The sequence below is a fragment of the Porites lutea genome, chromosome 4, assembly GCF_958299795.1.
Source record: "Porites lutea chromosome 4, jaPorLute2.1, whole genome shotgun sequence".
In the NCBI taxonomy this organism is placed as follows: domain Eukaryota; kingdom Metazoa; phylum Cnidaria; class Anthozoa; order Scleractinia; family Poritidae; genus Porites; species Porites lutea.
Genome location: NC_133204.1, coordinates 40,426,927 through 40,452,354, shown reverse-complemented (window position 1 = coordinate 40,452,354; position 25,428 = coordinate 40,426,927). Strand labels below are relative to the sequence as shown.

The 25,428-nt window shown below is 40.8% G+C and overlaps 1 protein-coding gene across 1 annotated transcript; it reads left to right on the top strand.

Annotated features, from left to right (window-relative positions):
• The first annotated feature begins 310 nt into the window (after window positions 1–310).
• LOC140933578 (VWFA and cache domain-containing protein 1-like) lies at window positions 311–24,152 on the top strand. Its single transcript, XM_073383183.1, has 31 exons — window positions 311–466; window positions 1,199–1,438; window positions 2,959–3,202; window positions 4,427–4,708; window positions 5,739–5,992; window positions 6,103–6,135; window positions 6,557–6,643; window positions 7,081–7,168; window positions 7,985–8,157; window positions 8,644–8,774; window positions 9,235–9,343; window positions 10,084–10,278; window positions 10,587–10,676; window positions 11,945–12,019; window positions 12,361–12,420; window positions 12,502–12,646; window positions 13,465–13,563; window positions 14,749–14,852; window positions 15,546–15,694; window positions 16,038–16,092; window positions 16,946–17,070; window positions 17,981–18,091; window positions 18,721–18,799; window positions 18,922–18,981; window positions 19,340–19,427; window positions 19,522–19,588; window positions 20,723–20,828; window positions 20,925–20,971; window positions 21,267–21,390; window positions 21,893–22,009; window positions 23,626–24,152. Exons 1-31 carry the CDS (start codon window positions 365–367, stop codon window positions 23,869–23,871), a joined length of 3,885 nt encoding a protein of 1,294 aa, XP_073239284.1. The 5' UTR covers window positions 311–364; the 3' UTR covers window positions 23,872–24,152.
• Window positions 24,153–25,428: the final 1,276 nt, after the last annotated feature.

The window sequence follows — 25,428 nt, the reverse complement described above, 5'->3', positions numbered from 1 at the left end:
TCCTTTCTTAGTTTACTATGTATTGATTTTACTTTTAGCTGTATAGTATGGTTTGATCGTGGAAAGTAACTTCGTCTCTATTGCTGTTTAGTGAATGACTGTAAATTAGTACCACCCTCAGCCAATCAAAACTAAAACTATTGTCTTCCTGCGCTTGGAACAGGCTCCTTGCTTATGAGATCTCATTGGCTCGTTTCATTTTGCCGGCAGAGGGTTAGCCAATGTAATTACTTTGGTTTTTGGTGCAGTATTTTGGTTCTTGATGCTCATTCGCACAGTTGACCAACTTATTTGTGTATTTTGTTGGCAGGTGAAGGATGCTACTCGAGGAGTAGAGTGGGCGGCAGTGCCCGGAGCTGAGTGTATGTTACTGTCCAGTGCGGGGGTCTTTTTAAGGACAGCTAAAAGCCTGACAAACTTCTACGGTGTGGCTATCATAGAAGATGTTCAACCTGGTTACTACCAGGTAGGAGCACAAATAATAGAACCTACGGTGTATAGAGAATTGGCCTCTTTGACCTAATTCACTTCATTAGACTGACCTATCACATAATAGAGAGGTTAAGCATCACCTTTACGTCAAACGGCAAACGCGAATTTGTACCACGTGACCAAGTTTCCCCTTTACTTCCAGGTTGTCGTTTAGTGCTCATTATTTCTAGACATAAATTAGTAGTTTCACAAAATTTTTTATCCAGAAGAATTGTTTTGAGCTGTTTTTATCTGGTCATTTTCTATTTTTAAAAATTCTCAACTTGAATGTGACGTTTGCCGTACACATTAAGCTTAATCTTTCTAACACAGAAAAAATGAAGGATTATAGATATATACAGAAACAAAGAATAATAAATTCATGGGTAGGCAGGATGCCACAACAGCGGTAAGCCAATTATAGTGGTCTTTAGAGATCAACTAGCGTGCGTGCTGATGACGAATGGAAATCAGGGCTGTGCTCAAGCAAAGCCCGGTACCCCTAGCGCCCAACTTTCGCACTCATGCAACTCGAAAAACTTATAGTTTTTTTCATGCTAATCATATGCTGGGTACCCTGGATTTTACAGGCTCAGAGCACACGGCCGGCTTTCTGTATTTTTTTAGAGCACAGCCTTGGTCAAATAGTTCCCATTATGATTAGTTTATCCTGTTTCCTCAGCTCCACTTTATCGTATCGTTCAAACTTTTTGCCCGTTTTTCCTAGGTTCGAACATCCAGGATCGGTTATTACACGTTAAATGAAGACTTAAAGATCCCAACCACAACAGAAAAACACATTATGATCCATCAGGACATGGTGATATCTCCACGTTTGTCTCTTCGAGGGACAGATGATATGTACCGTATAGTGCTCACCTGGGGTCGCCAGCCAAAGGACCTGGACTCTTATCTTATAACGCCCTGGCCCGGCAGTTCAGATGATCCTGACTGTGAGTCTGGAATGGTAGGTCTTGTGGTTGCCTAGTCCCTAGGCTTCATTATTGCGCGCGGCCGATGCAGTTCGGGTCACGTGGTCCGAGCGAGTTTTTTGTCTCAGATAATTCACCGAAATACATTGACCGAGAGGGCCTGGAAAGACACCGTACAGGAACTAGGGAAAGTTTTGTGGTACTTTTTATTGGGAAATGTGGATCGCGGATTAAGATTTTGCAATCTGGAATTCGGATTTTGCAATAACACACAAAATCCGATAACGGATTTCAACTTCGAGAAATCCTTTCTCAAGGTAAGGAATCCATATTCGGAGTACATGGATTTCCTTTCTTTCCGTTTTATTGAGAAGTCTGAAAAAGGATTTGCAAAACTGTTCTCGTGAACAGGGTCTTTTTTTTTCCTACTAATTATGCGTAAGCGTGCGAGACGAAACTGTTAAGTGTTCTTAAGAATTGTTTTTGGATTTCGCGTTTTATTGCAAATCCAGAATCCGGAGTACAAAATCTAAATCTCAGTCCCAATCGACGGCGCCTTTGATATTTATCCTTGTTCGCAGTTCCTGTTGCGGAATTAGATACCGTAGTTCTCACTTCAAGCAAAATCACCAAATTTTCGAAAGTAATCTACCTTGACTAACTAGTTAGAGCAATACTGAAGCGGTTGAAAAAGACCAAAACATATCAAATTTTAGCATTTCTATTTATGAGAAACAAAAGTAACTTGGCTTGAAAACTGTCCAAATCCTTCTCTGACAAAATGCAGCAAGAAACAAGCCAAAAATTGTAGGCAGTTTTGGGCTCCTTTTCCAAGTCCACAGGAAGTTAAAATTAGTGTTGTCCAACTTTGAGACTCACAATAACTCCACAAAATTAGGAATTACCCTGGGAATACGTGGAAACAGCTGCCGAAGCCAAAAAAAATACTGTAAACGTCCGGTTATAAGCCGCCCACTTATAAGCTCCCCACCCCATTTATAGGCCCATGTACCTGTAACCAAAAAAATAGAGCCGGTTATAACCCCCCCCCCCCCCCCGAGTATAAGCCCCCCTCCATTTATAGGCCCATCTACCTGTAAACAGAAAAATACATCCCGTAATAAACCCAAACCCCTGGGGTACGAGGCTACGCGAGGGGTAATAGCTTCGAAGTGGCCGGGTATTCTACGTAGCCACTATTGTGGCCGGGTATTCTGCAGTTAAGCCCTTCCGCTTATTTACCACCCACTTATAGGCCCCCCCTCCCCCCCAGTTATAGGCCCATCTACCAGTAGACAAAAAAATACACGAGGTAATAAGCCCCCCGGCCACGTCTTCGGCGGAGGGCCGACGCCACGAGCGGGTCACTATAAAGACTTGACAGTAAAACCCGAAAGCCGATATGAAAAGTCTCTGGCATCCAGGGTTAGTTTCTCCGAGAATGACAGCAGCATATGGAGCCGCATTCTGCGGTTAATGGCACAAGTGTCCAGCACGCATTTGGATTCTAAAATACCTCATTACATGACACTGATCAAACTTTGAATGTGCACAGGTTTATTATGACGGCAAGCGGTGCCAACAAGGCTCTGAGATCATAGACCTTGATGTGGATGCCACAGATATGTACGGACCCGAGACCATAACCATGAGAGGGCTCCAGTCGGAAACATTCGCTTATTACGTGCATATTTACACTAACGATGTCTGCTGGAATAAGATATCAGCTAATGTCAAGATTTATCAGGCGTCCACGGGAGGTCTTCTACATAGCATCCAACAACCGGACTGCAGTGAGAGTAAGTCATTTTTCTTTGTTAGTTACAGAGGCTCTTAAAAAAATACCCGGAGGGTATTCCTGGGAATTCTTAGAGGTGGTGTGCCACCAGATTCTCAAAATCCTGACCCTATTTCAGACCAAAACCTGCCATTTTTCACACCCGTTTCCAGACCTGCCCCACAAATCCATACCCGTTTTCAGACCTGGCCTCCAAGAAATTACGTCATCATTACTTAGATTAGAACAGCATCAAAAAAGATTTCTTAACATCCATTTCGAATTCCCATAGTTCTCTTTCTTTCTTACTCATTTGGAATTAGAGGGATGAATACGTCTTTCCCTCGAAAACCATACCCGATTCCAGACCTAAATGGGCAACGTGGTTACCCGTTTTCCTACCAAACGGCGCAAAAACTCTACCCTTTGGGGCCGCACATAACTATATGCAGTGCATTAGGCTTATATAAGGGAGTACCCCCCCCCCCCCCCCCGTGTAAAGTTAACTACAGTCGAACCTCCATGTGCGACCACCTCCCATAAAAGACCACCTATCCACAAGACCAATGTATTCCCAGTCAAATTACTCTAGTTGGAACCTCGCGTAAGAGACCGCGACCACTTTTTGGAGAAACTGTTTTCGATTTTTCCATTGTTTGTAACCTCTTGTAAGCGAACACGTGATGCAACTTGTGATCTCTTTATTCGCTGTATGTACGTACTACGTTACTCATAGTATTCGAGGAACTTTTAGTTACAACTTGGAGCTTAACATTTCGTTTCGCTTAACTGTGTCGGCACTTCTACTCGGAAAAGACCTCTTGTGGTTGGATTCTTGTAAGTGATTATCTCCCGTAAGTGACCACTAAATCTTTGCATTTTGGAAGAGAGGCTGATACTTCAGACTAATAAAAGAGAAGAAAGTGAATCGAAAAGTAACTTTGCTTACAATGAAAATTGCTGAAATAAGAGCAAAATGATCGAGCAGTAAGTCGCGCGCCTTCGCGAAAGTGCGTCTCTCTTCCTTTAAGTTTTGTTGTTTTTCTTATATCGTAAACAAAGAATGAAGGCGAATATATACTCAAGACGCAGTGGCACTTCTCGTCTCACATGCCAAGCACCATTTCTTAAACTTTGACAGCTTTTGTCATATTGACCGCTAAAGAAATTTCCACTCTTGAAAAAAAAAAATAGTTGATACTATTTTTAATCCTTAACCGAGGTTTTTTTTCTCTCTCTTTTGCAGACGGCCTTGGATATGACAGTTCCAATTGCTCACGTTTCTGGCACGTGTTTGACTTCGATGCCTCTACAGCTAAATTCAAAATCTACCAAAACAGACTAATGAGTACTGTACCTACCCTCCCTGTCAAAAGTATTGTTAACCCCAACTGCAGCTGTACAATCAAGCATGAGATATCCAGTAATGACGTCATTAGCTCAGCTGAGAAGATTTCGACCACGGCAAAGAATCTGATGGTTGACAAGCTCTGTGTGAATGAAATGAAAAACATTTACGATAATGCCAGTAAGTGTGTTTCATTTTTTGGTGTAATTACTAATTATGGACGAATAGATCGTTCCCTAACAAGGAAATGGCCTGAGAGCAGGCTTTTTATTTGTGTCTTTATTATCCATTACGAAACGTTTGATACTCTAATAAAGAGAATTGGTCCCCTCTTTATTTTGGAATTTAAGATCATTGCGAACATGGATATGAACGTGGATGTGAACGAAACAGTACATTCTTAAGTAATATTGCATTCTCAGTAAAAACTCTTGCTCGTTTTCTGCAAGTTATATATTTATGGCCACAATCAACAACAACAGCAATCTTTATTTCTGAGTTTACAAAATAAACTTATCTTCTGCAAATTAGCCATTTCCGAGTTCCAAAAACTCTCACTTTCAAAACGTGGCAAAAAGCAAAACCTTTCTTGCAAAAATGAGTTTATATTTGCATGAGAATAAAACGTCATTTTAATATCACTGGCTTCGCACTTAGCCTCGCTTTGAAACAGAGGCTTGCGGCAACTCGGAAATGGCCTAATAGACCACTTTACAGTTGTGGGATTAGTTACCTAGCCTTTGAGTGGACGTGAGGCTGAGGTTGATCTTGTTTTGTTACAAACCTCTTTCCGCTTTTCTATGGAAATTATGCTTAAAGATACGTAGTTAGCTTAAGAAAAACCTGATTTACATATTAACGCAGGAAAGGCTGTATCAGAACAAGGTCAACTCCAGCCTCATTTTCACCTGTAACTGTAAAATGGATGGGCTATTCATGACCACTAGTCTGGGCTATTCCAGTCTCCTAGCTAAGCGCGATCAATGGGAGCGCGAAAGGTGATTGTTAGGAGGATAGAGGAGAAGCTCTCTCTTTGTTCCTTTCGGTCACCAGGCCTCTCGCGTTCCTTTCTCCGTTTGGAATCCAAATAGAGACGCCTGGTAACGAGTCAGCTAACGGTGCCCATGTAAGTCGGTCCATCTTGGTCAGCTCTAGTGAAAAAGATTAGCACGATACCAACTGATTAGACGACATTTTGTTTTTCATGTAGCTAAAAAGAACATCAGGTTGAACCCTTCAGATCTTGTAGACAGGTTAGCCAAGTTTATCAGCGGTCGCATTGAAGAGAAGAGGCAACTTGGGATGAAGCTTAAGAGCGTAATCGAGAAAGATTATGAAGAGTACAAGACTGTGAATGAGCACAGGATTACCAACCTGAAGGAGATTGCACCTAAACAGTGCTGTCGCTATGACGGCCACACGCGTTATTCCACTGAATTTCAACGATGGGTCAATACGAGATCGGTAATTTCTTATTCAATGCATTGTTCAGTATTGCCCTTGACAATGATAGTGTCGTCAACTGGAGGGAAAAAATACTGACCTTTTGCCAAATTCTTCCATCTCTGTTTTAGAGCTGCTGGTCTTGGCCAAGTGAAATTAAGGAGGTGGGTTGTTCTTGTTTTTTTTTTTTTTGTATTTAACAAAAGATTCCATTTACTTTTATCCATTGTTATAACCGTCTAGTCTTTTCAAATATACAGCTTGGAAGTGGATCTTAGCACGGCTATTAAAAAGCACCAAAAAATGGTCTATACGCTTTTTTCATGAATTATTAAGGGATGAAAAAAAAAAAAGCCGAAAAATCCATTTCAGTTAATAGCAATTTGCACACGCGAAAAAGTACTTAAGCCCTAACTAATATAAGATCCACCTTTCCTATACAGTAATAAGCCAGACATAAAACCCCCGACAGCAGGACTCAATCCCCTTCTAAATTTAAAAAATAACTAAATATATTAATAAACAAACGTTATTCATCTATGATGTAAAAACGTATGCGTTAACCAGTTTGATTGGGGTTTTTAGATTCCTGACGAGCTTGTATCCGCGTACGACTGGACCAGCTCGCTGGAGACACAAATGATGGAAAATCTTCATTCTGGGTCACAAAAGGTATTGCTGTGCAACGTGTGACTTTCAATTAGCTTTCTTTCCTTTGGAGATTGAATGGGCGCCCTGTGGCTTTCTTCTCTTTAATGTTAACCAATATTAAGTGAGATAGATCCATTCAGCTGCATACTATCACGTAGCCTGCGAACGCAGACGTATTTCCGGTTGTCGCTTGTCTCCACCCGAAAAATAAGGTGGAGAGAAGCGACGACGGGAAATACGGCTGCGTTCGCAGGCTAACTATCACGTAACATTCCTGAAGTACCCAGTCTCCGTGGTAACCCTTTCTTTCTTCTGCTAAGGATAATAAGTTTATCTCTTTTTTTCTATAATTAAAGCCACGAAACGCTTTACACTCTAGAGCTATTGCACGATTTTTTGGAATGTGTTATAAAAGTTTATTAGCTTCGAACAAAGTTCTGCTCGCTTGTGTTTTTTAGGGACAGCTTAAGTGGCAATATTTTGCAGATGATACAACAGGATTCTTTCGAAAATTCCCCGCTGCTTTGGTCGGCTCGTCTCAGTGTGGTACGTTTAAAGTGTCATAGCCTGCGAGTAAGTTCTCCATTTGGGGGATATTGTGAAAAGTAGTCGCGCGAGAGACACGCGAGAGGAGACGCGAAAGCGGGGCCCCTCGCGGCTTCGATGCTCGCTCGTGCGTTCTCGCGAGACTCGTTTCGCTCGCCCAAATAGGAGAGCTTGCTCTGAGGCTAGAAGTGTCAAAACTAGGAAGTTGGTCTTAAGTATATCGATATGCATGTATGAAGAAGAATACAACTTTTCTTGGTACCGTAGTTTAACAAATAGACAACAATTTCCCTCGGGTCTACACTCTTACATACCATAGACTGGAAATAGCGCCATAATATCCAAAACTTAAGAGGAACCAAGAGCCGCAGGCGAGTGGTTTCGTTGCAAATTTTTGACCTTTTTGACTTCATTTCTAAGGTACTATTTTACAAATCGACCACAATTTTTCTTATCGATCATGGAAATGACGTCAAAATGTTCAATACTTTGCAGTGAAACCACGCGACCGCAATTTCTCGGAAAATCGCTTGCGCAAGGAAGGGGAAAACAAATTGCGCCACAATAGCGTCCTTTCCATGATATGTTTGTATTCCAACCATTGCCTTCGACCAATCAGCGCGCGAGAAATTGCTCAGTTATTGTAAAAAAGATTGAAGGGCATGGAAAATTATTGTCTATTTGTTTTTTACAACAACACTGACATCTTACCTTGATCCTTTCAAAACTGGGGGATGAAAAAAAAACTCAGGGTTCAGCCCTTTATGCACAACTCGTAGAAAGTCCTTCTAATAGCTCTCTCTCTCGTTGAAACAGCGACCAAAGACGAGCGGCTGCAGCCTTGGTACATAGCATCTATTCTTCGACCAAAGAACGTCGTCATTTTATTCGACATTAGTTATTCCATGACTGAAGATAACAAGATTATATTTGCCAGGACCGCCATTACTCCGGTACTTAAAGGGTTGCTGCCGACAGATTTTGTGAACGTAAGTCTTACTCAAGTGCTTTGAGTACAAAATAAATCTACTAAAACTATTAAAGAGAGCTGAACTTCTAGAGACAACTGGGAGATTGTTTAGTAACTTATAAAGATTACCGCCCGTTTTACGGTTAAATTACGAAAAGGTTGATAGTCTGCGAGCAAGCTCTCAACTTCGAGTAGCAAACGAGGTAAGCACGGAGTGGCAAGAGAAAGCGGAAAAAACGTTTCAATGAAGACTGGTCAATCCAGGTTCAAATTGGAACTCAAGGCCGTTACACATTACATCTTGGACATGCGAATCAAACCTACGACTGTGAATTCAAGTGTCTCTCTCAGTCGTATGCAGGACCAAATGTTCTTTGTGAGTTGGTGGTTTATCCATTGCCTTGTAGAGAATTTGGTCTAAGCGTATACACTTAACTATTTTTATGTTGGTGAGTACATTGTGGATGAATTTGGTGAGCAAAACAAACGTAATTCTTGTTTACAGGTTATTGCTTTTGCTGAGAGCGCACTTCTCCCGGGAATGACTCACAGCGGAGTATCGGACGGAACCTACAGTGGGTGTTTTAATACGCAGCTTGTGCAAGCCAATGGGCAGAATTTACGTGATTTAAAAAGGTAAATAAATCATATTTATTTCTCCTTGCACCATGATCATGTGTTAACCTTAACTTGTCTTAATTATCTTGTCCCCGCATGTTCAAGAACAATTTTTCTCATTTGGCCATAGCCACGTAAGGGGTCATCAAATTATTATAAGTACACTCAGCTTTACACCCTTTATGCATGCATTTATAAGGGTTTACTTGCTTACTTACTAACTAGTACATCTTATTTAAGGAAGGGAGTCATCGCGCTTACATGTAATGCAATAGAGAAAGTATAAATGATTCAATGAGTCATAAGTTAATAGTTCGAATATCTTTGATTTTCCCCCAATAACTGCTTAGAAATATACTTGTGGTAAATATAGTGATAAACATAAACATACCTAGCTAGCCACGTCTAGTCAGTGCTTAACCCTATACTATAGTCACTGCTTACTAATTTTTAATAACTATTTTTTTTTAATATTTAGATTTGTGCAGGATGTACCTCTTGCCTTTACAAAAACGTCCAATTACTACAACGCGATTTCCATGGCCTTGAAATTACTTACAGACATAAAAAACAACCGAGACACACACGTAAGTATAAATTAAGGGAAAACAGGCAACAAAAACGTGCACTTTGTTTTGCAACACCACTGCAAAACGAATTGAATAGCGATGTTGCGCGTTTTACCACCCACCTCTGAATCAAACCTTTTTTGCAGCAAATCAGCTTGTTGCCGGTTGCCAAAAGTTGTTGCAGAAAGTAGGGAGTAGTTCTACATTTTGCAACAAAATCTGGACATGCTGCGAGTTTTACCGGCCCAAGGCAAACTTGTTTTGCAACAAGTCACGTAACTTCCGCCTTATTTGTTTCCTATCAGAAGTCAGCATTCCCGCAACTTGCAACAACCTGATTTGTTACAAAACAGGTTTGGTTCATGGGTGGTAGAACGCGCAACATTGCTTTCCAACTAGTTTTGGAACAATGTTGCAAACACAAGTAGCACGCTTTTGATGCCCGTCTTAGCGTAACTTTAAGCAAAGACTATTCTATATTCAAAGCGAATTTATTTAAATCCCGGACCTTTGGACCCTACGTAATCTGCCATTTACACGGTGATTCGTTTGAACTCGCTACACAGATTCAATATACCCATTAGTTTTTTCATTTTGTCGGCTGCCCCTGTACTTTGTAAACTTAATTCTGGCTGTAAAACCTGCTAATTTGAGTTGTTTTCACCCCAAGCTTTTGTCACCAACCAGTTTAAATTTTTTCGCTTTTATGTGCATTTTAGTTGGTGATGGTAAAGTTGCTGTCGTTTTTGTTATTGCAGTTAATCTTTCTGGCGGGTAGTACCGATGTTTCAACGGAAGACATAAGCGCTCTGTTGTCTCGTAGTAACACTACTGTAAGCGTTTATACGTACAGTTTAATGGGTGAGTCCGTAAATAGCTCCTCGGATGCGAAGAAAAAAAGGTCTGTTCAAAGACTCAAGAAGATGGCGCAAACTACCAACGGAAAATTTGAGGTAAAATTTGAGCACGTGATAGATGGAAACTAACCAGTGAAAAGGCGTTTCTTCTTCCTTTTTTCTTGGGAGGCGAGGGGAGAAAGGAAAGTAAATGTCGCGCTCGTTTTTTCCTCTTTGCCCGTCCACGGAATTTCATGCTCCCCCGAAAAAAAAAGAAAGCCTGATCGCAGGTTAGGTGGAAACCGGAGTTTTGTAAGACATAAAAGACTGCTAACAGGATTGATTTATCCATCGTTCGTTGTTACATTTTTTTTTCACCTTTATTGTATCATACGTGTGCTGATGTTTAGTTGTGTATCCTTCAGAGCATTACAAACTATCGCGAGCTGGCGTTTAGGATGGGACGGTTTTACAAAAATATCAGAAGCCAAAGCACACAAGATAGAGGGCCTCGTGTAAGTAGTCGAAGATGACTTTCGTCACTTAAGAAACGGGAAGGAGACTGGAGCCGAAATGTGTCCCGCAATTGTTTCTGGGATAGTCGCTGGGGACGCGTCAGTCAGCTATTGGCCAATTTTTTCCCCTGTCCCCAGCAACAGTCCCAGAAGCCTTTGCAAAAGTTTCCTCGGCCTAGTTCCCTTCTCTCTCGTTTCTAAAGTGGTGAATTGATTTGAGCTAACGGCTGTTGAAGACAATGAATTGGATATATGATGTATCCTCGTAGAAAAGTAGTCACGCACCAGTTTTTCAACTCACATTTACTGAGGTTTATTCCTAACACTGTAAACTGCTTTCTGTACACTCTTGGACACTGTAAACTCCGAGACCCTGAGAGAGTAAAAAAAACCTGGTAACCTATTCTGCTTTATCTTGATGATTTTAGTTTTGACTCTAATGCCGCGTGGTCGCTGATACTTAAAAAATGACCTCGTGGTTGTTAATTAACAGTACGTTGTAAGCGCTATTTTAATATGTCCACACAGTAACGCTCAAGCTTTGGACGTAATGCATAACAGACAGTTAATGAAGTCGATGTCTTTCTTCCGTTTTCCAGAAGGTTTTTTAAGTCTTTAAGCCCTGATATCCACACACAACTTCTCCAGACTGATCTCGATATATTTGCTTAAAGAATTAGTTGAAAGAATTTGATAAAAGATCAAAGCATTTTCCTACTGGGGACCATTCCTCTTGATAATATACGAACATTGTTTGCAGAAAACTGATGTTAGTGATTCTTAGGAATTTTAAGGGTTAAGAAGCCTCATAATGATTTTCTGCGTTTTTGAGTTCTTCTTCCCGCGAACAATCATGATTTTCGGCCAATTGAGTTTTCCGCGAAATGACGTCACTAATATGAACGCCAGGCTAGTTAACATGTTCCAAAATGGCGGGTCACGATACTGATTTTTTTATAGTCTTTGGAGAGCAGTTTCTTTGAAATCGGATGGACCTGGAAGGCTCATTTAGCTTTTACAAACTAAGTTTGCCGCATCTTTTGCTTTTGATTGGAAAAACAATGCGTCTTCTAGACTGACCTCATTCTCTAAACGAGAAAAAACATTTTATGAGTATGTTCTAATATAATCCAAACGTTTCGCGGATTTTGCCTCTTCGTCTGCAATATATTGAGAAGATGTTGTTGTCAATACCATGGTTCTCTCATTTGTCCCAGGCTTCAATGTGTCCAGTGTTAAATAACTACGTCATCATTATTTTTTTTCAGCTTTCTTATCCTCAGTTTGCAGAGAGACTGGGAATGTACGTGACACTTGGAGTTCCCTGCTATAGCAAGGATGAGGTAACAAACTCCATTACGTACAACAATAAACCATAGGATAGGGACATTGTCCTTCTTTTGCAGTCGTCTTGCCTGTCTTGCTTACGTTTTGGATCAATTTACATATTTTTCTTTGCTGTTTTTGAGTGAGTGATTTACATCAGTCAGTCTAGACGAACAGCCAGCTAGTCAGTCAGTCAGTCAGTCCATCCGTCCGTAAGTCCGTCCATCAGTCAGTCAGTCGGTCAGTCAGTCATTCATTCAGTCAGTCAGTCAGACAGTCAGTCTATCAGTCAGTCTGTCAGTCAGATAGCGTTACCGAAAACATCATTTCGTAGATCTTATATCTCTTTTCACTCTAGTCCCTGATAGGTGTTGTGGGAATAGATATAGTACTGAGTGAACTTCTTCAAAACACTGTGGTAAGTAGCCGCTTCGTCGTTGAATAATAAGCGTGATGTCACGAGTAAAAACCTTTCCGTGTAAAACAATTTTTCTTACAGTCGTTTGGTCCCGGTGAGCTGTCGTACACATTCGTTATTGAAACCAACACCGGCCAAGCACTGGTTCATCCCCAGCTTCCCGAGCCGGAAGAAATTCAAGAAGATCCTGTGGTGATCATGATTAGTGACATGGAAACTAGTCCTGGTAAGATTTAGTCTTTGTGCGCTTTCAAATTGTCTGAACTGGCTGGCCGGACCTTTGCCGAACCAGTAAGTAAGCAAATGAAATCAGCTTTTTCCAAAGGGTTTTTGCTGAAAAACCATCTCCTTCGTGCATACTATTTAGGATTTGACTAATCTGGTTGGATAGATTTGATTAATACTGAAATTCTCATTACGAAGGGGATGGTCTAGCTTGTCAGTTCTGACAAATGGAAAGCTCCCTTAGTCTCCAGCCGTGGGTATCTCGATCCGCCCGCGATACCTCCCACTGGATGACAAGCCCAGCGCTCTAACTGCTCAGCCACGCTGCCTCCATACTTCATACTCCATACTCCTCACTTCATCCATTAAAAAACAGGAAGTTTATCTCCCTTTGCACTTCATTTTTATTCTAACGGATAATATAATACCGTCATTTGAAAAGCAAACCATGGTTGTAAAACGTAACAACCTGTGTCAAACTGTGCCAAAATTACTCATTTTGAACAAATCGGCGCAATCGTAGGAAAGTTTAAAAGAGCCCGAATCTTCCAGATCTTTTACTTTTACTTGTCGTTTTATTTGGTGTCGTCGCCGTAGTTACTTAGATTTCTTAAAAATTCAAAATTTAGTTTAAGATGCCGGGAATCAGACGATAATCCCCCTGAACATTCTCTAGTTCGTGTTATTTCGGCCCGGGATCCTCCCCTGATTTGTTCCTACCTACTATAGCTATTGAAAACTATTGAACAACTACTCATTATTTCCAAAGCAGCGCAGTAGCCAGATTTCATCCCCATTTTCCTGAATTGTTTTTTGCAGGTTTCTCCGATGTCCTTTCGTCCATGATGAAGAGAGAGACAGGCAGTAAGACCCTGAGATCTGAGAGGGTGTTATCTCGAGGCGATCCAAATTTTAACGGTAAAGCCACGCTGCACGTATGTGTATGTGTGTTTTGTGCCCCGGCAGGTCCTTCCTTATAGTTCTTTTGACCGCTACGTAAGGGCTGTCATCCTTTACTCTAACCAGCATTCCCGCTCGATATCTTCCAGGTGACCTCTTTCCTATTATTCTCCCCTCAATAACTAATGGGACAAGATCGCCATGTCGGTAGGGTATGACCAAGCCAGACTCTCTGTCTTCTGTTGATAACAGATATGATAGCCCTCTCCTCACCGACACGCCTCAATACTTCTTCCAATCGTTACGGACTTTGTCAGACCAAGGAATGTGTAAGACCTTTCTCCAAAGCCACATCTCACAGCTCTCCAGCCTTCGCACGTCCTCTTTCTTCAAAGTCTTCGATGCACCCCCATACATGCAGAAGAGTACTTCCAGATGACAGTCTTCTAATTCTCTTCTTCAAGCAAAGGCTGAAGGCTTTTGTCAGCAGTTCTTTTCTCTTAGTAAACTCGTTCTTTGCTTTGCATTCTCTCTGCACGTATATGTTTATTTTATTTTTAACTGTTGCCTTTAGTCAATGTGGGTAAAAAGTTTGGCAGTTGATATTTTGTATCCTTTTCGATGACTGTGATTAGGAAATAGCTGCAGTTAACTTCTCGACAAATCCCAGTTAAGTTGACTTAAAAAGAAAATTTTTAAAACATCACAGAAGCAAGACATTCCAGCCAGCAACATTTATAACTGAGTTCTAACTATAAGGAACATTTGAGAGAGAAAAAGAAAAAAGGCTTAGAGCAGCTTTCCATTCTTTTTATATCGTTTTGTAAATCTTTTAAGAACTAGAGGATCGAGAATTAAAATCCTCTATCGCCCAAGAGTACCAAAATCAAAATTGTCAAAAGAAATGCGAATTTTGTAAAATGAAAAAGGGCCTTCGAAGTGTAAAATATATAGTGAGATTTGGCTATATTGGACTGGAAAATTGCGGTTTTAGTCATTGGGGTTGGGATTTTCGGCCACTGCTGGAGTAGAACGGGAGGCATAATGGGATCCAAAAAGTAATCTCAGCTGGGAATCTGAGATTTGTATCCCCTTACCGCCTTCAGATGGTGGAATGAGACGTAGTCCAGGTTGGCCTCAACTTATATTCCCACCGCCCTTTTAGTTATTTTATTCTGACTTTATCATCTTTATTTTAATTAGGTTACCGTGGAGTAACAACTGATTTTACTTACTCTTGGAAGCCTGTCAACAACACCAACTTTGCTGTGTGCATTGTTATAGCTTCCGACGAACTCGATACCAAGGTAATAGTGGTTTTCTACTGTCTCGAATTTTTTACGTGCTTACGTGGGTAGAATTAATGTTCGCAAATAAAATAGAAGCAATGTATGAAAGGTCGCTCGTAAACATAAAAGTTGAACCTCGCTCAACTTCACGTTTAAGCTGGATACTTTTTTATCTTGCCTCTATTTATTTACGCAAGTAAAATTTACGTGCCTGTACACGCACGTAAAATTATGCGCCAGTCAAAATCCACCCAAATACACGCTTTAACCTCACGAATAATCTCTCAGCATAGATTGCTCACAGTTTATTGACCATAGTGTTAACTATTTCCTATCGAGTAAAATCATTTATTAAATACGAAATAAAGAAATGCTTTCCATCCTTCTTATTCCCATTTGAATCATTAGCGTACAAAGGCATCGGGTAAAATTGAAATTGATTTTAAAATTCAAATCCTTGTTTTCAACTGAGATTAGAACATTAAGATTATTCAACAAACTAGCCCGCCCCTTACTGTAAAGTAATAGATTTCTCCCACTGAATTTTGCCCCACTTCTTCGCCTCCTAAACGTTCCAAGACATCTGTGAAACCTACGTTCCACTCCTTTTCTTAAATTTTCCCTCGCTTACTTTTTCCATTCAAAGATACGTGAATCTATAAAAATTTCCATCTATAATTTATAAAGTTTATCGCTTGTTAATTTTTGTAGGAAATAGTCTCTCACAAACCGTACCCACAGCCAGACCTCTACCACCGCTATGATTTTGTGAAAGACTTAAAAGTTGGTTCTATTATTGAAGACAAACCCATCGCATTTCTGAGCAATACCTCGTTTCCTGCGACGCTGTCTCGTTCAAAGTGAGTTAACTTCATGTTCGTGTCCATACGTGTTCCAGTGGCAGATCCAGACCCTGAGATAAGGGGGGGGGGGGGGGGGGGCCTGTCTAAAAAAAATGTCTTTTCGGCCCTTCGGGTCTGTCATTTTGGTCTAGAAATTACGGGAGGTGGGGGGGGGGGGGACGGGCCCCCCGGGCCCCTCCTCTGGATCCGCCAGTGAGTTCATAGATGTGTATCTGGGCAACGTGGCCGAGTGGTCAGAGCGCTCTGGACTTGTAATCCGGAGGGTGTCAGTAAAATGGGTAAAACATTATAATAGCATTATATCTTGAATAGTCACTGAGTTTTGTTGTCTTGTTTTTAGTTACTTCCTGAGTTCAAGTTGCTTTAAGGACCCATATATGTTTGAGAATACACCGGTAGGTTTCAATTGCTATTTCTGCGTCACAGCAGTATAGTCCATTTTGTTCAGTGTTACCACTTACTCACTATCACTCGATCACTCAGGCCCGAGGCCAAACGTGAAACTTTTCATGATACGAACCAAACATAGTGAAATAAGTACATGAAAAAAGCGACATCTGGCTCAGTTAAGTTAAGTTCGCCTGAATGATTTTGGATCGGCCAACACGTTCTATCGGTCTGAAGCAGACGGATAGAACGTCTGAAGATCGTCTTCGGGACAAACGTCGATCTTCATATGGAACGAACTAAACTAATAAATGAAAAATTTGTATGATTGATAGTATATTTAGCTTCGTTCGGGATAGAATTTTTTAAAATTGCTTTTTGGCCTGATTTATTTAATTGGTTCGACGCCTCCTTCGACGTCTGACCCGATCTTAACTTAATTTTAGGTCGACCCAAATGAAACTTTGGTTCGTCTCATGAAAAGTTCGACGTTTGGCTTATTCCTTAGCCAACTAAACGTTAACGTAGACATAACTCAGTGTAAATGACACTGAAAATCACAGCTTCGCTTGACAAACAAGAAATGTCTCGCGCATTCAAGCAACAGAGATGAGTTGTGAAAAATGTTAGGCTGAGAAGTTTTCAAAAACTCAATTGCCATCCGTTTTCATCTACTTCAACTTTGCCATTCCATACCTTCTCCTGCATTTACACCTGCATTGTTCCAGCTAGGTATGTTTAGGTTTTGCTCAGTTTGTTGCATTGTCCAGTTGCCGGTGGGTGCATTTGCTTTAATATCGATGTTTGGATGGGGAACTGAGTGCTCGTGTTGTCATTAACGTGCTGTTATTCACATTGCAGGAGACTTTTGATTTTGTAAGGCACCTCTCTGATTACGTAGATGGACTTACAGACAGGCCTCCGACTCCTTCCTTGGTGAAAGGTGTCTTGGTTGATATACGGCTCACAAGGGAGATTGAAAAGTGGTAATGTGTCAACGAAACACCCGCGCCAAGTTGTTCATCTACGCTCAACATCACTTTTTAGTATTCGATAGGCTTTAATAGTGTTTTTTTAATGTTTGGTTTAGGAATTTTCGACGCCTTACTCTTGTTGTCTATGTCCCAAGGTTGAGAAGATACCGTATTTCCTCGAATAAGCGCGTGGACGCTTATTTAATGTAACGGCTTAAAGGATGGGCGCTTATTGGAAGGAGGGTGCTTATTAAGTTTTTCGTTCAACGAAGTGTAACTTCGTTTCGGCTAAATCTTTATTTGAAACGTAAACTTAATATCAATAGTCTTATGTTTTTTTTGTTAAAACAGTAGTTGTAATCAAGCGTATCATAGTCCCATTAAACGCTTAACACAGAGAGTTATCGGTATACATGCATGTTTTTAAAATATCGATTATCTCATCATCCTCGTCAATAATATACAGATCTTTTCATTCCACCTGTATCCCTACTATTTAAGAAAGTGATGGGGAGAGAACTGGGGCGCTTGTTTTAAATTATATCCTAGGAGATTGGCGCTTATTCGGGGGAGGGCGCTTATTCGAGGAAATACAATCTGATTTATCTCGCTGTTTGCGCAATCGTCCTTTGGTAAAACAGGAAAAATGCAATTTAAATGAATGTCACTAGGAGGGTTACGATCTTTGCACCTCTTCACTCGTAAGAGTTTTATGTATATTACCCTCAGGGCGGATTAAATCTTCATATCTGGAAACAAAATATCATCCTTCGGCACTTAAACAGTCCAGCTAAAAAATTATTATCCTCTATTCCTCGACCTCTCAAACCATGATTTAAATTTCCATCGTTATTTTGTGTTTTACTTCATCTGGAACAGGGACCTTATTAAGTTTGATCACTATATGTTTTGTTTTTCTCAGTTGGAACAGGAACCCCATGCGTGTGCTTGGTAGCAGTGCAGCTTGGCGGTATATCGCCACCAACTCTGGTGCCATGAGGCAGTATCCAGGGCGACAGACGTACAATAACAGGTCAGCGGAGAATTGTCATTATCATTATGTAGCTTTGGACAGAGAGAATGGGGAGGAAAGGCTCATCTTAACAGTGTATATGTTGTGGTTCAATTTTATCCTTGGTTTAAATTTTTTTTCTTTTGTTTCAAACTCATTATCATACATTACCATACCCAAAAACAAAGGAAAAAAAAATTTAAACCAAGGATAAAATTGAACCACAACATATACCCTTACTTAAATTCCCAAAAATTTCCTTTGCATAGTTCGTTGGCACGAGCAAAGTTGGCAGTCTCCACTGCGTCCGTAATCAGTTTGTCACAAGGCTTAAGTAGGCAGTTATTCCGACGATCCTGCTTCACAATTATGCTCCTTAGGTAGTCCTTGAGTAGTCGGGGGGCGATATGCTCTGAGGTCGCTGATGCCACAGGTTATGTCAAACACAGTATTAACATTTTGTGGACTACTCGTATAAGCAGTTTAGTGACAGGGGTGTTCCAATATCAGGGTGCTGTACCCCCAGAAATTTCGTTTGCATCCACTCTCCCTACCCCCCAACTGCTCTGCCGCCTGTGACAAGTGTTTCATCACATTTAGGAATGAGAAGGATGCGCTTAAAAGTTTCTTTCCTTAATTTTCTTTTCAAGGTATGACCCAACAACTCGACCCTGGTACTACGCGGCGAAATCGTACCCAGGAAAAGTAACCTTCTCAGTTCCTTACTTGGTAGGTAAAAGTCAAGAATTTACAAAAAACAAAGGCTCAGAGGGATCTGTGTCACAAAAATCGTTCCAGAAACTATTATTTAAATATTTTATTGGATGTCCCTTTTTCTTTTATGTGTTCAGGACAATGGTGGGGCTGGAGTTGTGGTTACAACAAGTCAAACTATCAGCAGCGATTCAATGGTGAGTCCTAAAAGAATAAAAGCTTCCGTGATTTTACATTTGACTTGCCACTACTATGAGAAAAGCAGAATCACAGTATCGCCTGGTTATTCAGAAAAATCAGCTACATTTATTAACCAATCAGCAGTTAGAGCAAAAAAAGTATAGGCTGGTGACTCGCGCGGAAACCACTTGACAATGTTGAATATACCAAAAATGCGGAAAAAAGCTGCAATCGTTGGGTCAGTACCATGAAAAGCGCGCGAAAACTGTGATCGCCAGTAGGTAATGAACGCGTGAGCTAGTTTTTAAATCATGTAGATTAGTTAATTTGTCTGTTTGTTAAATGACTTATTAATCTCCTTTCTTTATCATAAAGGTACGAGCTGTGATGGGTATAGATTTTAAAATGATCAAAATCCATGAAATTGTCTCTGATAGTGGAGAGATTTGTAAAATGAGCTCAGGTAACTTCCAAAAGCTTCATTCTTATGGCAATTATTTCATTGTAAAAAAATACGGGAACTAAACTGAATTATCCATTAATTTTGATAATTTCAGTTTTCTGTATGCTGATTGATCCAAACGGTTATGTGGTTTATACCAAGCAGTTCATGTCCCATCCAAGGTAGGTCACTGCCTTGTTTTGATTTTTAGCCCGCTTGGCAGGCGCTCGACAATTGTTCGGAAAGGGAAAAGGGATTTTTGGCGCTAGGGAAGATCCGTCCTCGCGCGCCTCTCGCGCTTCCCTCGCGCCCAAACTCTCCTTTCCCTTTCCTTTCGAACGCCTGCCACGCAGGCTATTTGATCTCTAAAGAGACCCTACCATCAAGGAATGACTCTAGTTCTTACCTTTCTCCAAGTTATTGTGTTTTAAACTGGAGAATCATTGGGCATAACTAAACAAGGAAACATTAGTGGCGACAGGAGCCATAATCGGGGTAGGAGACGACAAGCGCGGGGTCCACGCGGTTCCATCGAAATAGCCAATTGCGCTGTTTTTAGAACAATATGCGCCACCCTCAACGTCACAAACTCGCATACTTTCCTAAAGTAAGTGAAGAATGTTAGCGTTAGCTCCAAAAATAGCTAGACGGAAAGCCAATAAATTTTAGTTTAAACTAAACACAAAAGGGCTAGACAGGCGAGAGTATTTTAGGAGTCTTCACAACTCACTATTTTGGCCCTTTCAAGCGTGTCAGTTTTCGAAGACCACTGTTACCGTGTAGTGACCGAGTTCCACCGCCTATTTCCCTTTTGAAAGCGGTCTTTGCCATTTTTCTCTTTCGACGCCACCATGATCAAGCGTTTAGTCATAATAGATGTAATATTTTCACTTGATTAAGTTACAATAACGCAAATAATACGTCTTTGAATAGTCTTAGAAAGATCGACATTGAAACCTAATGTAAGTTGAATTTACGTCAAAAGTTATGGAAAGGGCTATGGTTACCTGTTATTGATGTATTAGTTAAGAAAGACAGTTTGCTAGTTTATGTGCTTAAAGTTTTCAGAACTTTGGCTGGTCGGTGGGGTAGTGTAGTGGTTAGCGAGAGAGATTAGGATACGAAAGGTCTGGGTTCGATCCTGGGTGGCGATCTTCTTTCTTTTTTTACAAACACTCTCAATAACAGGTCAAACATTTTCAAAGTGTCTCAAACATGGCAGCGACCGTTTGCGAAAGGAATAAATTTGCATCGTCACCTCTCATACTGGATGTTCTCTCAACCAAACCTTAAAAGAATCTCTTTTTTATCTGCAGAATTGCGTCCGAACGTGTCCATCTTGCGTACAAACATCCTGAATTGCTGCTAGACTTGATGAAGAAAGGGATAATATCCACAAGCTTGGCCTGTAACGACTTGGAGGTAAATCTTCTTCTACATCCACATTATGATATAAATGTGAATATGAAATATATTCTGTAAGACAGTTTTACAAAAGAGAACCGGTTTTTTTTTCAGCTTGGTCAAACATACACCAACTACAAGATCACTGACACGCTACCAAGGTTTGTGGTGCAAGTTGCTTGATTTCTTTAAAGATAATTTGATTAATGTCAGGCTTTTGTTAATTGATCAAAGGCGCTAATAGCTTAACAGTAACGATAAAAGTTACGCCGAGCAGCGTTTACTATAATGATAATTATGACAAAAATAAACCAAATGATCGCCGAACGATACTGAAGAGCGACTCTAAGTCTATTTCTGTTCGAACATCTTTTGAAACACATTAGATACAATGTATATGAGGTGTTTATTATAAATCGTCACCTCCACATCACTCTTCTTTTTTCCTTGTAACAGTGGTAAAGTTCATGGAAAGTTAAATTGTGGTGCTTATACCATGGTAGCTGTACCCAACACCAACGTATACCTTGTGGTCCTTGATGGGGGTGACTGTCCGGACTCCGCTATAAAATGTACCTCGGTGAGTTAAAGCTCTTTTTGCCGTATGAACTCAATACAAGAAGAAAGTAGTGCATAAAAAAAAATTCAGCTGCCACGATGGCGACATTGACGCGCGAAAGTCAACTTGGCACATTGGGCTGACAGCGGCAAAATGACTCGTAACGGAGCTCCATCAATCTTCATGTGCACAATTGTGCAGCATTTCCTACAACGGAATTAAACGTTGAACCAATCAGAGACGAAGAGCAGAATTCTTTGATTTCGTGCAGCAACAACAACAAGTCCCCTCACTCTTCTTGTGCGAGGGGCGGGGGGAGGGGAGGGGATAGGGGTATTGTAGTGCTGCCTGCCCTACTATTCCTGTTACATGTGTAATGTTCCTGTGCTCTGCTTGTGCTAACATTGCTGTCACACTTCGTCGCGAATTGTTCCTCCAAGCTGTTTTCCAACGTTGAAACTTTTCAAGGGTTTTCTACTAGGTCAAAGGTTTGTCTAAATCAATCCCGCCTTTCTTGTTTCAGTGCTCCAAGAAGTCATGCGCAGATGGTATAACCAAAGAGGGCTCTTTGTCAGCCCCTATCTGCGTACCTTGTCTATGCAGCGTCCCTTACAGTCCCTGTGCTTTGCATTATTACAAGGTGCGTTGAGATGATTATGTTTTTCTTTGCAACACTTTCCCTGATCAAAACATGAGCAAATGCTGTTGCTTTGTAAGCGAAGCGCTGTAAATCAACCATGGCAATTTCCTACAACTCAAGATATTTTCAGGGTTTTAGTTAGAAAAATAACTCTTGCCGCAAATTACGAAAATCTTTTAAACGAAATGAATTGTACCAACAATGCTTCGTTGAAAGGGCAGTTAAGCAGCAGATATTGACGGCTGCTAAAACGTCGCTGTATTGAGTGAACTCTCTCCTTGTCAAATTTTGGCCAATTTCCACGTTCAAAAGTGAGGAAGTAAAATTATTGGCCAAGTGTTTACTTCCTCTATTACATGTTCTAACTGCAAAGAAATTTACCAAAAATTGTGATGCAGGTGTAGAGATTGCTGTTCTGCACCTGAGTAAGGGGCTGGCTATTCACATGATACCGAAATGACTTTCATTCTGGGACGAGTTCGTTCCGTCGCCATGTATTTCTCTGTATTTGTTTACACGATACCGAAACGACATTTCGTTTCCGTACAAGTCGATCCTGTTTTCAATCCGAATAAAATTCTCGTTCTGGTATGAAATTTCATTCTGGTATCATAAAAACTGAAAACGAACTTTTTTCGCTCCGGTTTTTGGCGTTCTCGTTGCCGTCATCGTCCTAGTTGCCTAGGCCTTCAAGCCTAAATATCCACATTTAAATCCACTAAACTGATCTCCATACATTTCCTAAGAAAGAGTTGGCAGTATCTAATAAGAAATCATATTGACAAGGTGAACGCTAAGAGATGCAGGACACTAGGATTTCTTAAGCGAAACCTGAGAGTAAATTCGCCTTCTCTAAACGTTAAGGCATACGCATCAGTACTACCCCTCCAGTTGAAATACTGTAGTACTGTTTGGGACCCTCGTGAAGGCGTGCTTACAATTTGGAAATGGTGCAGCGACGGGCCGCCAGATGGGCACTGGGGAGATATCAGTTATTAGCAAGCGTGGCAGATGCTTTTAAAGAGCTCAACTGGAGAACCTTAGAGCAGAGAAGAGTCGACACACTCCTGACCATGTTGTATACGATCTTTAACAACTTAGTTGCAGTGAGCCCAGGCGACAATTTTCGTTCACCAACCGGCAAAAGTAGTTATGTCCAAGATCACTCCTTCATCCCGATATCCTCCTCTGCAACCTCTCACAGACTGTCTTTCTTTCATTTCCCTGCCTCCAGATGTCAACTCCCTACCTCCAGATGTCTAATCTCTCCGCTGATCCTACTTAGTTTTGGCCAGTGTGTCTAGAATAATCATCAACAGTTGGAGTTATTTTGGACACATTGTTTCTGAATTGAGCTACTAACTAATCAACTAGTTTCTTGTTATTTATGTTTTGAGTTTTGTGTTTTATGTTTTGCTTTGTCTTTGTTTGTTTGTTTTTTTTTTACCACACCGGCTAATAAACCTATTTTTGAGAGGTTGCAGTATTGGTCAATAAATAATCAAAACATTTTGCTTTCAGTGATCATTTTGTTGATTCTGTTAACCTTTTCTCTTGTTTATGTTAGTCACCCAAATGTACCTGATAGATACATGATTTTTCTTTGCACCCTTCAGAGTCCCAACGCCGCTGTGGCATGTCCTTCTATGCGCAGAAGCCTGGCGCCGCCTAAAATTGCCTGCAAGAAGCCTGATACCGACTCTGTGTTTATTCGTGTTCCCATCCGCAACCCAGGCCTTGGATCAACCACATCACCTAACTCCAAGCATCCGTCGGGAACTGGTGCCAAGTTAACTTCTTCCTTGTTGTCTCTGTGGTTCGTTATTGTCTTGAGTATTTGGCGTTTAAGCGAATTTTTATGATTTGTCGTATAGCGCTTTTAAACTGTGCATCGGAAGTAATCGCGTTCACACTTTTCTTTTACTTGTGAACGCGATTACCTTACATTTCTTCTTCGAGATTGCTGACTTTGGTTTTGTTTCAACGCACACTCTTGAAAAGCGACATGGTTGAATCAATTTTTGCCATGACCTTATTAGTTATTTTTAGTTCATTCCTCGGATTTCATTGTATTGATAACTGCTTTGCTTTTCTTTGTTGTACAAGAGTTTCAGGATAAAATCCTAATGTGACCCGCTCAAAATAAAAGATGTTTTTTACTCAAGTCATGTGCCGTTAATCAGTGTAGTTCTAACCCATAATTATGATAATGATGAAGATGATGATGATGATGATGATGATATTTTCTTAGCGTCTAAGAAAGGACCAAAGCTAATTGGCCCCCTTCGAATTGGCGGCTTTCTTTAGCCTTATGAAATATCAATTAAGCGCCTCCCTTCAAATAAGTGCCCCAACACTAAATCACTGAATATGCAGTATAGAAGTAGAAGTAGAATCGGAGACTTTCAATACTAAAACTTTGAGAACCTTGAAGAAAACAGAACTGAGATTTAAGGCAGTGCTCTCCTGAGGCCGAAATTTAAAAAACGAAATAAGCGCTCCCTCCCTTCAAGTAAGTGCCCCCTTGGAATTAGCGCCCTTCTTCTCAACTCAGGCAATTAAACAAACAGGACGCTAATTGCAGCATTTACGGTGAACACGACGAACTCCTAACTACCCAGACCAAGGGATATTTGCTTACTGACATTTCTATGGGAAAAGCTCTGGGCACGTGGTTATTAAAAGATTTGTCATCCACTTGCCTTGTCTTCTACTTGTTTGGTAATCTAGAAAAACCCTTGCTTTTAAATAGGATTGCTGCGCGTGCCTGCGCAGTAATGTTTTGTTTACTGATGTAAAAGCAATAACCCAAGTCACTGCATTTGTAAACGTTAGGAGCCCTCCATTTGCGTTTTGAGGAAGGGTTTGGGTGAAAGGAAAGAAAAATGTCCAGCCCTGCAAACTGACCAAAAATTAGAGACAAATTTCTGTAGCAATGGAGCGCGTGCGCGCGGAAGCTCCGCTATTAGTGGTACTTTCATATTTACATCTTTACGCACCTTTTTAAAAACGTAATGAAAAATGGTCTCAAATACTGTTTTTGTATCAAAAACGGACTTACGAGAGCAATATTTCAGGGGCAATTCTTCAGGATTCTCCTGAAGCATTGACTACGCAAGATGTTCCTGAAATGTGACGTCACTTTGTGACGTAAGGTTGTGTCCACACTATACGGAAGAGATTTTTTATATCGGCACGAAAAGTTATCCGGTAGAGTTTGAACACTTGTTCACACTGCGCCAAAAAGTGGCACAGGAACGGCAAGATCGGCGCGGCGCAGCTTCGATCCGTCACAGAATCCGCGTGTGAACAGAAGAACTAACTGATATCGTCCTGTATACTTAAGGTGATTCCCTAGTTTTGCACTGCGCATCTCTTACTGCGCATATCAAGATGGCCGCCGTAAAAAAGAGCAGGTG